The sequence below is a fragment of the Microtus oregoni genome, unplaced genomic scaffold, assembly GCF_018167655.1.
Source record: "Microtus oregoni isolate MIOR12 unplaced genomic scaffold, Mior012 000027F_ref0000203, whole genome shotgun sequence".
NCBI classification, from domain to species: Eukaryota; Metazoa; Chordata; class Mammalia; order Rodentia; family Cricetidae; genus Microtus; species Microtus oregoni.
This window is the reverse complement of record NW_024543086.1, coordinates 34,201,574-34,218,610: the sequence shown is the minus strand read 5'-3', so window position 1 is coordinate 34,218,610 and position 17,037 is coordinate 34,201,574. Positions and strand designations below refer to the sequence as shown.

Here is a 17,037-nt window from a genome sequence, read left to right as displayed (position 1 = left end):
TTCAGCAAATCCTACCGGCGTGCGCCACCACAACCGGCCTAATGAATAAATTTAAAAAAAAAAAAAGCTAGTCTTCTATCTATTCAAACAAGACTAGCTTTTGGGTGGTGTGAAGGCTGCCAGTGAACTCTTCTCTATTGGGAAAAGTCAATGAAGCATTTGCAGAAAACCCAGGGCTCATCAATCCTGTTATGGAAATGGTTGGCTGATCAAGAATACTGAGCAAATGTTCAGAATTGGATGAACTAATGAGTAAAGGTGCACACTGAGAAATATGTGAATTGCACAGGGACTGAACAAGACATCCCTGATAAACTACCGCATTTGCTACCAGAAAAAAAAAAATCACCCTTAACTTCCTCATGGTTATAGATATATACAATGTACATCACTTTTATAATACCATAGACTGGATATTTAGACTAAACTCTGCTATTCAAGATTTTTGAGAGTATCTATAATAAAAAGTGGATCTACGAATCCTGTACTTTAGAATAGCAATGCAATCCTAAGCCTCACATAATATTGCAACTCATTTGCATCTATCTCTGGATTTAGGTAAAGACTTAATGATCTTCCTACTGTGAGTGCAGGAAAGCTTGTGCCAAGTGAATATTACATATGGCTGCTGCTATTTTTATTTAGTGAAACAACAGCTTTGCAGCCCACTAAGAACAATATTAAAAAGGAGGACAAGGAAGAAATAGGACAATGGAAGCAGACAGAAGCATAATTGAGAAAGTGAGGAAGACATTCGAAGACTAGGTCTTTGAAGACCAAAGTTCCTGCCAATGTGGGCCAACAAGGTTCACAGTCAGAACAGTATACAGCCTGGGGTGGTAGGTACAACATCTGATCCCAGCACTCAGGAGCAGAGGCCAGGCAAGGCTAGCTACATAGTGTGACCCTGTCACACCAAAAAACCAAAAAACTGCAGAACAGATGAACGGGTTTGCACGGCGTCCCAATGTTCTGTTCCATGACCAAAAGGAATACCTCAGAGAAGCCTGCATTGAGCTACAAGTTATCACTGTCAGCAGCAGCAATATCTTTGGCAATATGAAAACTGCCCGGTCTGTAAACAAGAGGACTTTGCAGAGCACCGACTGATACAATGTTCTTCTGATACATCTTTGAAGAGCACCGACTGATATAATGTTCTTCTGACACATCTTTCCTGAAGACGTGCTGCAAAAAAAAGAAAGTTACTTACCCAAGAGAGTAACGTGGCTGCTCGGGTAGCATGGAGTGTCATCTTGGCGGTCCCAGTCAGTCACTCCAATGCACCTGGAACCCAAGAGAAAAAGCACGCTCAGTAAATCAGATTATCTCCCATAACTGAACAGAAGAAAAGTAGTTCCATTTACCAGCTCTGAATACATCAACAAGTCAATAGCACTCAACCCACTAAAGGTAGCACAGAAATTCTGAGACTTCAGAGAAAACCCACAGATTACTCTAGAGCTTGTCAAGGACTGACTGCAAAGACTCTTGTACTCAAGCGAATGCTCTTATCACCCAGTAGACGGAAAACACAGCATTCAACGTTGGTCTGCAGCCCTGTTCTTTGGAACATGGTGCCCTTCAACAAGGAACAAGCCTGGTTTTCTAAAGTGACCAGGGTCTGAACACTAATTTCATGGGACCATGGTCATATGACATTAGACAAATAACATAATCTCTTTTCGTCTGCTTCTTCATCTGCAAAATGAACATAAGCCTCCTTGCCCTCCTGTGCAAACAGCACAGTGCGTCTGACAGGTAATCAATCATAAATGATTTCTGTTTTAAAATAAAAGCCGATTTCTCATTCGGTTTTACAACCAAATCCTTAGACTTGGAGATCTGCTTGTCTCTGCCTTCCCAGCACTGGGACTAGAGAGAAAACCACAGCACTTAGCTTTCAGGTGGGTACTGGAGATATGAACTCAGGTTCATGATTGGGCAGCAGAACTTTACCCGCTGAGCTATCTCCCCAGCATGGTCCAAGATTAGGCATTTATGCCAGTATTCTTACCCCAATGCCCTTTTTTCCCTGGGAATCTGCCATTTGTCTGCTAACAGACCCATGGGATCACGGACGTGAGTAAATATTTCCCAGTACTTTGTATCAGCCCCCAAGACCCCCACAGTCTCTGAGAGCACAACTGTCCTCTTCCACCTCCTGCACAACTGCCTACTATGTCACTACTCTAGGAGGATCAACAAGAAAAGAAAGACCTTTCACCTATACAGTTCTATGAATATTAGCATCTCTATGATACAAGGTCACTTAAGACTCAAAAGCTGCTAAGTGCTTTCTGAATGCAAAGTACTAGGTATAAAGATTGATTCAATTTTTGTCAATAAGTCAAATAATGAAGAAGAGATTCACTATCTGGTCCACTTCCCATCACTCCTTGGAACCGCCTATCCAAATGTTCTGTACTCATCAACCAACCAAAACAGGTGTTTTCTTAGTCCCTACTTGTTTCTCCTGTCCTGGAAGCTACAGGGGAAACAGAAGACAATGACATCATCACTGCCTTTGAGGGGTTTTAAGAGGGTGAGGAGTAAAATTAAACATACCTGAATCACAAACAGAAGAAAATAATTAAGTGTTAACTATAAGTGAATGCTAATTATAACTACTTCCGAGCCTGCAAAACCCAGCATTTAATATCTAATCTATCACCTGTCATATCAATGTCAGACTGAGAAATGAGTTAAATTACCTGGTCTTCGGTGGGCGCGAGTACATTTTCTCAGAAGGGCAAACATGCTAAGGGGCCCATGTATTCCTCAGTCCTAAATGATTTCTCTCAAGTATAGCCTGTCTGTGAGCACTGACTGTCCAGCCCTTGGGACCAGGGAGGATAATCTCAACCAGTGTAATGAAATTGGGCTTTCTGGAGGTAGCTGCCACCACAGCTTGAGAGGCCAGGCTCAGCCTACAGGATGAAGGGAGCAGTATCAACTGCTCGCCAGGGTGCTGGTCAGGGTTACAGCTTAGTGTGAAGTGCTTACCTAACCTGTGCAAGGTCCTAGGTCTAGTTACCAGCACTGGGGAGAGTCTGTGATCTTGAGTAAAAAGGTAAATGTAGCTGAGGCCTCTCCACAAATCCTCACCGCTAAGAAACTTTATGTGCAGTTCCTGAAACCTGAGGCAAACCCCACCCAGAAGACTGGGTGATGGGGATGGAAAAACAGATCCCTACAACTGTAGCCTCCTGTGAACCATTTCACAGAAAGACCTGAGACCCACCCCAACACAATCTGATTGTGCATGTACACACGCACTCAAGAATAAAAACAACAACAAAATCCCAGATGGTAGACCAGGACCCTGAGTTTCAGAGTTCCCAAATACCTGATTCTTTGAAAATGAAATGTACCCATAATCCAAAACTGGGGCTTCCCAAAGCTGATAAAGCACCCTCTCTTTTCCTCATTCCAAGAAAGACAGAGAAAGCAGTGACCTGCTAACATCCTTTGTCCTCTTTACACTTCCAGAGTTTCCATAACATAGTTACCTATATCAGGACCACAATTACAAGAAATCCCATTTCCAAAAAGGATGCATCAGGACAAGGAGAGAGACAATAAAGGGATTTGCTGCCGCCTGGCCTGTGCTCTCTGGATCTGAAAGCGGTAAAGACTAGCAGACGGCTTTCCTACAAGGGCTGAGGCTAATGTAAACCACCTGCTAGATGCAAGGACCAGAACAGAGGGTCAGGTTGCTGAGTTCTGGGGATCTCTTGGGGCGGGGGGAGGGGGGGACTCGGAGAAACCAAGTAATATCCAGAGGATATGAGAGGCAGAACTCCTCCCATGCTCACGTTCCACCCCCAGTCTAAGCTCCAGCTCCCCCTTAGTAGCTGTCTGCCTGAATACCACCACCTTAGCTCAAGATAACTCCACAGGGAACTTTGATCCAGACAGCTGCTAACCTGTTCCAACTCTCAATTTATAGGCCCCTGCCAATAATGAATCCTCACTCTTTACTGCTCCTAATCCCAGAATTTCAGAGCCACAGAGGCTTCCACCTCAAGGAATCATCCCTCAAACCTTACCCCAGCCCCAACTCAAAGGTTCCCAAGGCACAGAGAAAATGGCTGTTCCATCTGTATGCCCAAGCTCGGGAGCAAAACTTACCACCACTTACTCTGGGAGCCACCCTGTCCGTAACTGAAACCCTCTCTAAAAGACATACCTCTCCTCCAGCTAAGCAACGTCTGCACTCGCCCAACACTGATGTTGGGAGCTCCTCTGGGAGGAATCCATCAAGAGACTCAGGCAAACAACCATTTGGACCTTACCTGGTACATTACACTAGAGAGCCCTGGTAAAGGCCAAGCTACCTTGATAAAATGTTAATTCAAAAAACAAGGGAGGCTGAGACAGAAGGACTGCTTGAACCCCGTCTAAAATAAATAAGCCAGGTGCGGTGGTCCATGCCTTCAATCCTAGCTCTTAGGAAGCAAAGGCCAGCACATCTTTGTGAGTTCAAGATCAGCCTGGTCCACATACCAAGTTCTAGGTCAGTCAGTCAGGGTGACATAGTGAAATACTGCCAAAAAAAAAAAAAAAAAGGCTGGAGAAATCGCTCAGTAGTTAACAGTGTTAGCTGTTCTTCCAGAGGACCCAGGTTCAAGGCAGCTCACAACTGTCTATAACTCCAGTTCCAGGGGACCAAACATCATGCAGGCAAAACACCAACACACATTTTAAAAAAAGAGCCAACAATTAACTCTATGAGGTGTGAATCTTTTCTACCCTGGGGAGAGCCCCGGGTAGGCTGAGTGGACCAAATCTAAACAGTCTCTCTGCATTTCTGAAATTAGAAGCAAATGAGTTTGCCTGATGAATTCTCTACTCGTTCTAAGGGACTCACTTTGAGCTCAGGCCTCTTCCTCTTCACAGACCACCCTCTTTGTAATCTATATTTTGGCTAAGAGTCCTGAAGCTCTGGAAGGAATGAAGAGATGAGACTTCTAGGGAAATGACATTCCTTGTTTCTTCAAAGGTTGCTTATGAGTTGTTCTTGATGACTCACACCTCCAGAGCACTCAGAGAGGCTGAGGCAGGAGGATGGCTGAGTTCTAGGGCAGGCAAGGACACATAGTAGTAAATCCCTGTCTCAAAAGGAGGAGAGGGGCAACGCCTGAAGAGTTAACGACCTAAAAGCATCAGTTCAACACCAATCACCTTGAGTATTTACGACTTTGAGACTGAGGGAGTAAAGATATGCAGATGGAATTTCCCACCCAAAAAAGTTCCCTTGTCTGCCCTAGAAAGCCCAAGTCCCCCGCATCTCGAGAGAGACCGCTGCCCTTCGTTGTTCTAATTAAAGGACAATCTGCTTCTGCCGAGGTAGATCTCTTTATTTACACATCACCTGGGTCCGTCGGGAGCTAACAATACTGATACCTATTCCTTTTCCCGTATTCTGCAAGATCTAGATCTGAAAGATGTTGGCAGAAAGGCTGCCATCATGAACTATAACTGCGGCCTACAGTCAGGGTGTGAGGTGCCGGCGCAAGCGCGCACACACAGCCCGCTGGGGTAGTTCATCAGCACCTACCTCCAACCACTACATTTCCACACTCTGATCCCTGGCAGCTGACAAAATGTCCAAGTTTTCATTGTCCAACACTGCAAACGCACCTACGACCACACAAGGAAATTGGGAAGCCCTCTACTGGGCCGCCTCTAGGGCAGGCGCACACACTACTCTTTCCAAACAAAAACACGCTGACATCTGTGAGGGGAAAGAAAGGCGCCAACTCCCGGATGTTGGCACGCTCCGCTGCCAGCGCCTGTTTCTCAGTGTGTTTACTTGCTCTCCCTTTCCTCTTCCTCCCCTCTAAGGATGGCGCAGGAAAGGGAGCTGAGGGGGATGAACACCCCACCCCCTCGTCCATTTTTGAACAACAAAAAGAGAGAGAAAGAGGGAGGAAAAGGTCTTAGTGCTGGGGACCTTACCGGACTCCTAAAGCCAAACGTATCTACAGGTTTTAATCCGCCATTAGCATTTAAATCTTGAAAGGACAGGAGTAAATGGGGGGGGGGCAATGGAAAGTAACCCCACACACAAAAGAAAAGTTGTTGGGTTTCTTCTCAGTCGGCCAGGCAGAAGCAATCTTCCTGGCTGACAGCCAGAAGTGCGTCACAGTCAGGAGTCTGCTTTCTTTAAAGGAACAGAGTGCTTCCGTGCGGTCTGGGAGCGACAGCGAAGCCAAGAGCTCTGGGGGAGGGGGCACGCCTGCCAGTCCCCTAAAAACAGAGCAGAACGCGTGGGGGCAGGGCGCGCTCCAGCAGGGACCTTTGCTGAAGGGACAGCGCGCGCAGCAAGGGCCGGCCGGCTGTGGCGTAAACACACAAAGCGCACCCGCCGCGGCCGGCCTCACCAACCTGAGATGGCCGGGACACTCCCCCTTCGCTGCTTTCCAGCAGGGATTAAGGTAGCAGTGGTGGCCTGTCCACCTCTGAGACCGGCCCTGTCGGGCAGGCCCAGAGCCGCCGAACCTAAGACCAGCCCCTGGCGGGAAACGGGCCCTGCGCAGAAGCCTGAGAGCCGAGCGCCGGGAGCCGCACAGAGCAGGCCTTTAACAGGGGCAGCTTCCTGCGGCGCCTGCGGCAGGGGGCGTGTCTGCAGCGCACAGCCGCCAGCCCGCCCGCCCGCCCGCTCTGCAGCACACAAAGCGCAGGCCTCCTTCCTCCGCCTAGCCTGCCGGGGACTTGGCCACCCTAGCCCATTCCCTGCGAGAAATCTCGTCAGCCCGTACCTTCTACGTAGCAAGGCCAGGATGTCATACTGTGCCCGCTCCTCCCACTCAGCCACCCAAACAAACAACAAGACAGATTCTGGCTGCTGCGAAACGCAGGCCTGCGCTGTCCCGTCCTGGCGGCTGCGCTATTGTTGACTGGAATGGCCGCCAGAATCCCAGTAGAGCTTCCAGAACCTAATCCCCTGTTCCTCTGGGCATTTATGGGGAGGGGCTGAGGGACCAAGGTACAGTTCTGAGTATGACAGGCACTGGCTGGAGCCCTCAACAGACACAGGCAGAGGGGTTCATCCCCCAGTCTGCTGCAACTACATGATTAAAAGAAACAATGTCTGACTCGGACAAAACCACGAAGGCGCTTTCACCCACTGGACAGCCAAAACTGTCGAGGAAGCCTACCAGATAGTTAAACGGAATCCCCTCATTTTACAACTAGAAACATTTATTGAACTATGTGCAAAGGAATTGCTTTTAAGGATTGTTGAGAATACCCATGCAAGAATGATACCCAACATCTGAGGTAGGGTTATAATTCCGTAGGCCAGAAATGACTAAAACTTTTGCTCAAAGACGGTACATGCTAACTCACATAAAAGATGCGAAAAAAACTAACCAGTTTAGAGTAAGATTAGAAACTGAAGTGATATTTTAATCTCAAGGCACCAAAGCAAATTTTTCCTCTGGGGAAAGGGAGAAGGCAGAAAGGAACAGATACCAAGGGTGAGGTGGGGTCAGAATGGAAAATCCTCCACTTCACAGAATCACACAAAGGACTTCGAGTGATTTTAACAGAGAGCTGTGGTGTGAGCCAGATTACCCGGAAACGGTTCTCTAGCAGCACTGGGAGTTAGAAAGCTACCCCAGTTAGTAAGAAGGAAGGAGACCCAGACCACCATGGTGGTGCATGTTTATAATCCCAGCAATACAGAGGGTGAGGCAGAAGGCAAGGGCAAGGCCAGTTTGGTCCACTACTAGAGCTCCGGGCCAGCCAGGGCAACATAGTAAAATGCAAACAAAACAAAACTAGCAGGAGGAACTGTAGTGGGAGAAGAAACAGACGGGGCGCTATGTGAATCAGATGCAAGGATGCCATGAGGCAGACAGCAGCCGTGTTTACTGAGTGCATACTAACGAACCCAAGCTGTTCTACTGACCTAATGAACACCATCTCATCAGGCTTCACCACCTCTCTATGAAGCAGGTGGATTACAGCTCATGCAGAGAGACTGTCTCCACACATCATCATCACCGCTACATAACCCTGACAAGCCGTCTCTGAGCTTCAGATTTCTGTGAAGAACAAGTTGGAGCCTCCTTTGCATTAAGGTCCGATTACTGACTCAGTAATATCAGTAAGGTTGTTCACACACTGACTTTGAGATGCTTCACATAGGCTGGTTCCTGTCACCACAGTGTCCTGGCAGATGTCACCAGTGTGGAAGAAGTTGGAGAAGATGGTGCCTTTTCCCCACCAGCCCACCTCTTGACTTTTATCTTATAAGGGACACCTCAAGTCTCAATCCGCCCAAGAGTCAACAGTTAACAGTACTAGACTATTGGGAACAATATCACTTGGGAACTTCCTATACTATGTTTTTATGTTTGGATTTTGTTGTTGTTTTTTTTTTTTTTTCTAATTTTTCAAGACAGAGTTTGTCTGTGTAGCCCTGGCTGTCCTGGGATTTGCTCTATAGACCAGGCTGGCCTCTAACTCAAAAGATCTGCCTGCCTCTGCCTCAAGTGCTAGGATTAAAGGTGTGCACCACCAAAGCCCGGCTGGATTTATTTTTAAGAGCCAAGTACGTACAAGAAGGCAAGATGGCTCAGAAGGTATGCCTGACCTGAGGTGAAGTCCTGGAACCTATGTGGTAGAAGAAAACTGACTCCCAAGGGCTGTTCTCTGACACACACAAACACACATTTTTAAAATACTTAAACACTGTAATAACCATGTACACAGATCAAAAAAAATCTTAGATGTATTTGTACATAAGTCCTATGTTCCATCTAGAAGGCCAGCTTCCTCCTAATGATCAGCCATAGTCTCTAGCTTACACAGCTCATTAAATCTGTTCCACTGAACTACATGTGTATGGCAACCTTCCAACACAACCTCTAGCCACCAAGAGAATGTCTGTGCTAGGTAGAGGAGATGAGGTGGGTCAGATATATACCTACCACTGCAGAGACATTGCTTTCCCCAGGCCTTCCTCACCATCCCTTTGTGCTCTGTACTTAGCAACTGCTATTAGTAGAAAGAAAGGCTCATACTCAAAGGACTATCACAAATACAAATTCTTACATTTCAGAGACAAGAAAGTAACAAAAAATAACTTAAAAGACTGGCATATATTGTATACATAATAAATAAATATTTGGGGCTGGAGAGATGGCTCAGAGGTTAAGAGCACAGGCTGGTCTTTCAGAGGGCCTGAGTTCAATTCCCAGCAACCACATGATGGCTCACAACCATCTGTAATGAGATCTGGTGCCCTCCATGCCAGAACACTGTATAATAAATAAATCTTTTAAGCCAGGCGATGGTGGCGCACGCCTTTAATCCCAGCACTCGGGAGGCAGAGGCAGGCGGATCTCTGTGAGTTCGAGACCAGCCTGGTCTACAGAGCTAGTTCCAGGCTCCAAAGCCACAGAGAAACCCTGTCTCGAAAAACAAAAACAAAAAAAAAATAAAAAATAATAAATAAATAAATAAATCTTTTTTTTTTTTAAAAAAAAAATTGGCATAATCAACACTCCAGAAATTGTAAGGGGTAAAAATAAAAGGCCTGCTAAAACTCCCCTCCCTATCTCTGCAGTCCTATTTGGAACTGTCAGTCCTGAAACCTCACACCTAAGACAGAACTGATACTGTATCTCCCATCTTGCTCCCACTCTAAACACAAGGTGACTGGTTCTAGGTGGCCAGCCTTAGAAGGTTTGAAGTCTCCTCTGGAGTTTCTATACCAAGTCCTTAAACTTTTTTTTGTTTTTATTCATTATTTCTTTTATTTCTCTTTATTATTATTAATATTATTATTATTTGCTTTTGCTGTGGTCACTATCATTGGCAAAATCCTTTCTTCACCTTTCCTGGACTTGGGGCTCCTGGCTTTAAGTTTCCACTCAGGCTGAAGGTGCCAGAGCTGCTTGAGATGTGAGATATGGCCTTGAACTCTGTCTGGGAACACGGTGAGAAGGAGGCAGAAGAAATCATTCTTGGTTTTAAAAAATTAAAAAAAAAAAACTCCACAATCTATAGGTCATTCTTTACTCCATCAGTGATCAAACTGCCCAGAAGAAAAATTGGAGGGAAGACAAACAGGCCAGTGGGCACTGGGCCATCTCCTAGGGTAAGTGAGGAGAGTCGGCATCCCAAGGCTTCTTCCAGCCATGGTAGCTATCTAGGGGAAGGAAGGAGTGGGCTTTAAAAAAAAATAAAAGAAAAATAAATAAAAAGAAAAGATAGAGAGCTCAGTGCCTTGAGAAAGACACTGTTCCAACTCCAGGGCCACCTGCAGACCCTACCCAGGCCAGCTCCCACCAGCACCTCCTCATCCAGTAGGTGAATAATTAAAAAAAAAAAAAATCAAAACAAGGCCCTAAATAAAACAAAACCAGAAGGAAAAGACCTGGAGGAATAGAGGAAGAAGGAGAGAGAAGGAGGGCAGAAAGAAGGCAGGTCTCTGAATGTATAACTCCCTGGAGGAATGGAGGAAGGAGGAGAGAGAAGGAGGGCAGAAAGAAGGCAGGTCTCTGAATGTATAACTCCCTGGAGGAATGGAGGAAGGAGGAGAGAGGAGGGCAGAAAGAAGGCGTCCACTGCCTCTTGGCGCCAGCTTGTCACATAGTGTCTGGTGGATGGCTGCCCATACACCCTGAGGAGATCCTGGTGGCCAGGTTGCTGGGAAGCGTTGAGACAGAATCAGGTGTTCTAAACGGTCTGGTAATATTCCACCTTCCAGTGCAGATAGGAGGCTACAGCATTTCGGTATTCATTTTCTTATTCTTGTTTAGAATGTCAGTGTTAAGTTTTACAGTTTAAACAAGTGACAGGAAGAGGCTGTTATAACTCAGTGGTTGAACACTGTCTAGCATATATGAAGCTTTTGGTTTGAACCTCAGCAATGAAAAAAAAATTAAAGACACAAAGAAAGTAATTCCCCTAAGAAAGTCTAAAACTGGGGTGATTCTAACACCAGGCATTCAATATAGTGGCATCCCAACTGTATTTTATAAATAAAGACTGCCTGAAGATCTGAGAGTGAAACAGTACCGCTATTCAGCCTTACAGACCAGGTCATGGTAACACCGCCTTTAATCCCACTGGCCACACTAGTTGCCATAGAAACTGGGTGGTGCATACTTCTAACCCCAGCCTGGAAAGGACTATAAAATGGGAGGAAACAGCTCTCAATCATGCAGTCTGATTCTGAGATTCCTGGAGGAAGGATCACCATTTTTGGACTGAGGTTGAGGTAAGAGCTTCAGGTTGAACCCCAATATCTGAACCTGAGCTTTTACTAATCGTGCTTCAATTCAAGGCCTCTATTACCTGGCTCCAGTTTTACCTCCTAGTCGTTTAGGCCTTCACAGGTTACAGACTTTTCTCTGCCACTTGATATCTGGGCATAGTAAATACCAGACCGTCATTGTTGTTTCTGCTGTTACTGTAATTCTAGTACCAGGCACTGTATGAAATCCTCACATTAACTCAACGAGGTAGATACCTCTATTTTAGAGAAAATGAATTTGAGAATTAGAAGGATTAAATAACTTGCATAAGGTCACCTACAGACTTTTCTGAAAATGGGAAGGGCTGTCTTAGAAGAGTGGCTCTAGGGACAGACACAACTGCTCTCTAGATCCAAAGTGTTGGCTCCAACACTTACTAGCTAGGTGACCTTATGCAAGTTATTTAATCCTTCTAATTCTCAAATTCATTTTCTCTAAAATAGAGGTATCTACCTCGTTGAGTTAATGTGAGGATTTCATACAGTGCCTGGTACTAGAATTACAGTAACAGCAGAAACAACAATGACGGTCTGGTATTTACTATGCCCAGATATCAAGTGGCAGAGTAAAGACCAGAAGATACTGCATATGGTTGTCTGAAGTTCAGGACTTGGGTGACTTGTTTACATGAGCTAGTCTTTCAAGTAGGGCACTGGCTACCATGCCCCCATTGCTCTAGAGAAGACAGTCATGAATAAATAAAAGTTAGTACATTCTTGCCAGGTGGTGGTGGTGCACACCTCTAATCCCAGCACTCAGGAGGCAGGGGCAAATGGATCTCTGTGAGTTCGAAGCCAGCCTGGTCTACAAAGCTAGTTCCAGGACAGTCAGAACTGAGGCATAAAGAGACCCTATCTGGGGAATGGGGGAGAAGAGCTAGTACATTCTCATAGCTCATAGGAACCTTGTACAATCTTCTCATAATCATCTCTTTAAATCAAAACTATCAAAGAGCTTTAAAAGTAGTAACTGAAGGGCTGGAGAGATGGCTTGGTGGTTAACACCACTGACTGCTCTTCTAGAGGACCTAGGTTCAGTTCCCAGCAACCACATAGCAGCAGCTCACACTATAGAACTCCAGTTCTGGGGAAATTGATGCCCTCTTCTGGCATCTACAGGTGCCAGGCAGACACAATACACAAACATATATGCAGGCAAAATTACCTAGACACATAAAATAAATGTTGGGTTTTTTTTTTTTTTTTTTTTTTTAGTAATCACAGTCAGGTATAGTGGCACACACTCCTTTAATCCCAGCACTCAGTATGCAGAGACAGGCATCTTTCTTTTTGACTTCAAGGCCATCTTGGTCTATATGGAGAGTTCCTTCCAGGCCATGCAGAGATATATAATGAGACTCTGTCTCAAAAACAAAACAAACAAAAACACAAGCATTTTGTGTTTCTGACTGAGAATGCTAGAACTTTATAGACATTAAAATAGCAAAATTCAGCCGAGAATAGTGGCACACACCTTTAATCCCTGCACTCAGGAGGGAGAGGTGATGAATCTCTGTGAGTTTGAAGCTAGCCTGATCTACATAGTGAGTTCTAGGACAACCAGAGCTACACAGTGAAACCCTGTCTTGAAAACAAACAAAAAAATAGCAAAACATATCAGAAGCAATAAGCACTGAAGAAAAGCCTTCCACTAGAGAGCTGCTGGCGGTGCCTCAGGATGGGAAGGGGAAGCTGAGAGGAAAGGCAGCCAAGCAGAGGCTCGACTCCGGCTCATCTACCAGCACCCTGCTCTCCCTCTCCAGAGGGCCGTGGCTGGTTAATAAGTCACTGCAGGGAAGACTGAAGCCTCCTGGGAGAAGCACAGGACAAAGTGACACCCAGAGAGGACTAATCAGCAGGTCCAAGAGGTCAGACTCAGTTCTCCCCCAAGGCCTTTCTACAAAACTCCAGGAACCTGTTTGCCCTGTTTCAGCACCCGCCACAGAGTAGTAAAATGCTGTGTTTCCCTACAGGCAATATAGCTGGTACAGTATAATATATTTGCTTATAAACACAGAATTACGAAAAGGGCAAAAGAAGACAATCAGCAGGAATTTGACTGAACTCCCAGACACAGCCTCCAGTCCACAGCGGCAGAAAGCATGCTGTCTTTGTTGTTGCAAGTCCCTGGAGGTAAGTGCTGGACTTCCTATGTTGTATCCCTCACTTAGGTCTCTATAACAAAGGGATTAGACTATAACCTATCTAAAATACTCTTCCAGGGCTGGAGAGATGGCTCAGCAGTTAAGAGCACTGCCTGCTCTCCAAAATGTCCTGAGTTCAATTCCCAGCAACCACATGGTGGCTCACAACCACCTTGAGAATATTGTACACATAACAAATAAATCTAAAAAAAAGAAACATTTTTTAAAAAATAAAATAAAATACTCTTCCATTCCCCAAAATTCCCATGATTCAATTAGAAGGATAACATACCATCAACCACCAATCTTGCCACAGAACTAGTTTTCTAAGAATCAAAGTATCATTGGTTAGAGATTTTTTTTTTTTACAAATAACTCTCCCAGAAACAGGCACTGCTGTTTGTCACCATGCGGGATCCCATGCCTACAAGAGTTGCTATGTACAAGCAGGTTCCATCAGTCCTGATACAAAGTGGTCCCTGGAAACAAGGAGCACCAATTTAGCTGCCTGAACTATAGGTGAGGCTTAACTTCAAAAACTTAAGCAAGACTATTCTCACATCTCAATTAATCCCTTGCAAAAGAACCCTACCATTCCAATCTTATACACTAGGAACTTGATATTCAGTAAGGAAACCCTTGTCCTTCAAGAATAACAGTCAAGGTTACGGAGCCAGGACTTACCCTCGAGTTGTCTAATCTCTGCTTTCCACATCTCAAGTCTAGCCTGAGTCTTTCAGATCAGTACAGGCTTCTATGTATTCTAGAGCATCTTGGCATTCCCCGTTTATGTTTATACCACATGAAACACGCTCATAAAGATGGCAGTGAAGATGTCATTTTCCCCATCCTTAAAGGTGCTAAATAAACTGGATGTGTAAGCTCAGCATTTAGGAGGCAGAGGCTGGTGGATCTCTGTGAGTTCGTGGCCAGCCTGGTCTGCATAGTCAGTTTCTGGCCAGCCAGAATTACACAATAAGACCTTGTCTCAAAAAAATAAATAAAAAATAAAAGGTGGGGAGCTGAACAGATAGCTCAGTGGTTAAGAGCTCTTCCAGAGGACCCAGGTTCAATTCCCAGAACCAACAATGGCAGCTCACACCTGTCTGTAACTCCTGTTCCAGAGGATCTGACATACATGAAAGCAAAATATCAATGTACACTAAATAAATGAATGTCAAATAATTAGCCTGTAAGAGAAGAAAATCATAAAACTTTATACAAGCAGTTTCCACAATAACTAAAATTTCCCCTTTTAGTTAGAGCTAAGCCTTTTTGTTTAGACAGAATTCCTTCAAAATATATGTTGCTTAGACTGAAGAGATAGCTCAGTCATTAAAAGCTAGCCTCACAACCAAAATGACAAAGTTATATGTTGCTTTTTTTTTTTTTAGGAAAATACAAGAAATGTAACCAGGGATATTAAACTATAAACATGAAAGAAACAATTCTATTTACTGTGGTAGAGATTTTAAAAATACCATGAAATAAAAAAGGCATCTGAGTTGGATATGGTGGTACACACCTTTAATCCCAGCACTTGAGAGGCAGAGGCAGGTGGAGCCTGGTCTACAAGGTAAGTTCCAGGACAGAGGAAGGAAGGAAGAGAGGGAGGGAGGGAGGGAGTAACCAAGCACACCTGTAGACATATTTGGGTTCAAAGGACACAGGCTTCAAGGAGGCTGTAAGGAGTGGGAAAGCAATGGCCAGGTTACAGGTTAGAAGGCTAAGAGGAGGGAGGTGTAAAAGCCTCTTGGAAGAACGCATACTAAGGGGGCTTTTAATTATTTTATTTTTATATTTTTTACTTTAAGGGAACATGGGGCATGGAAATCAGAGCGCAACTTTCACTAAGTCAGTTCTCTCCTTCTACTCTACGTAGGGTCTTGATGGCGAGCACTGGCGGTGGTTTAAATAACACTGCCCCTGTAGGTCATCAGGGAGTGGCACTATTTGAGAAAGATTATAAGGTGGGGCTTTGCTGGAGAAAGTGTATCACTGGCTGGAGGTGGGCTGGAGATTTCAAAGCACATAAGCAATCCAGTATGCTCATTCATTCTCTCTCACTCTCTCTCTCTCTCCCCTTCTCCCGCCCCCCCCCCATCTGCAGATCAGGATGTAACTTTCAGCTACTGCTCCAGCATGCGCACCACCAAGCTCCCATCATGATAATACAATAACCTCAGAAACAGTAAGCAAACCCCAAAATAAATGCCTCCTTTTCTTTTTTTTTTTTTCTTTTTTTTTTTTTTTTTTTTTGGTTTTTCGAGACAGGGTTTCTCTGTGGTTTTGGAGCCTGTCCTGGAACTAGCTCTTGTAGACCAGGCTGGTCTCGAACTCACAGAGATCCGCCTGCCTCTGCCTCCCAAGTGCTGGGATTAAAGGCGTGCGCCACCACCGCCCGGCAAATGCCTCCTTTTCTAAGAGTTGCCTTAGTCATGGTGTGTCTTCACAGCACTAGAACAGTGACTATGACACCCTTTACCCACACAGCTATCTGGCCAGTTCCTACACAGGCTTTTGAAAAGGGACTGACACAACGGTGAGCCAGAGTCAGGAACAGGCAGAAGCTGAACAAGTAGAGACTAGACTGTGCAACAGGATACAGAGCTTTCTGTGTAGCCAAGGCTGACCTTGAATTCCTAATCCCCAGCCTCAGCCTCTTCCGTGCTAGAATTTCAGATGTATGCCACCATGACTGAGGTATTTCTCCAGTGCTCTTTGCATGTAGAGTTGTGCAAGGGTGGGAACTAAAAGTCCTCTAAGATTCTTGTACCGATTAAGATTTCAGAACGGGAGAACAGAAGATGCTGGTTTGGGGTAAGCATGGGAGACTAAGTAAGTCAGGATGGGCTGAACTGTAAGGGAAAGTTTCAACTAGAACTAGCTTCAAAGCTGTATAAGTAAAAGTATTAACAGGATGAGTACAGTTTTGCCAAAATAGCTAAAGAAACAGCTGTGCACACTACATTTCGTAGTGATGTTTTCTAAGACAAGGTAAGTCCAACCAGATCACTTAAGGAATTGAGAGACAATCATCCCTGCAGGTGATGAGAGATAATCAAGGTTTTTAGAACCATGCGGGGCTCTATGATATTTTAGGGTCCTAACTATATGAAGTGGAAAAGAAACAGAGGGCATAATTCTGGGTCTGGTGGTGCATGCTTATAATCTTAGTACTAAGGAGACTAAGAAAAGTGGATTGCTTACAGTTTGAGGCTAGCCTGGGTTACACAGTGAGTTTTAGGCCAGCTTGGACTACAGAGTGAGATCCTGTCTCAAACAAAAGAAAGAAAAGAAAAAAAAAAGGCATCAATAGCTCTGAACATAAGCTCTAGAGTTAAAGTAGCCTAAATCAAGCTTACTATAACTTACTAGTTATGCAAATATAACTTACTAGTTATGCAACTATGAACAAATGATTTAGCCTGCTGTGCTCTCATTTTCCCCATCTATAAATGCAAATAATAGTTCTTTCTTGTGCTTTAAGGGGTTAACAAGATAATAATGTGAAATGCCTAACACAACTCTCAGTGCAGAGATAAATGCTATCTGCTATTAAGAGGCTGGAGGTTCATTAGCAGAAAATGAATGTGTCTATACTCTATCAGGTAT

The 17,037-nt window shown here is 44.8% G+C and overlaps 1 protein-coding gene across 6 annotated transcripts in view; it reads right to left on the bottom strand.

Moving 5' to 3' along the window:
• The window catches only part of Numa1 (nuclear mitotic apparatus protein 1), an 86,303-nt gene that overhangs the window by 43,233 nt on the left and 26,033 nt on the right, over positions 1-17,037 (bottom strand). For 3 of the 6 annotated variants that reach the window (XM_041675899.1, XM_041675905.1, XM_041675903.1), the window contains exon 2: positions 1,214-1,287. In XM_041675899.1, the coding sequence (XP_041531833.1) occupies positions 1,214-1,255 (42 nt within the window). In that variant the 5' untranslated portion in view covers positions 1,256-1,287. Of the gene's footprint in view, positions 1-1,213; positions 1,288-5,563; positions 5,586-5,964; positions 6,340-6,393; positions 6,583-17,037 lie in introns of those variants that run through there. The other 3 variants (XM_041675901.1, XM_041675900.1, XM_041675904.1) reach the window with 3 other exon arrangements.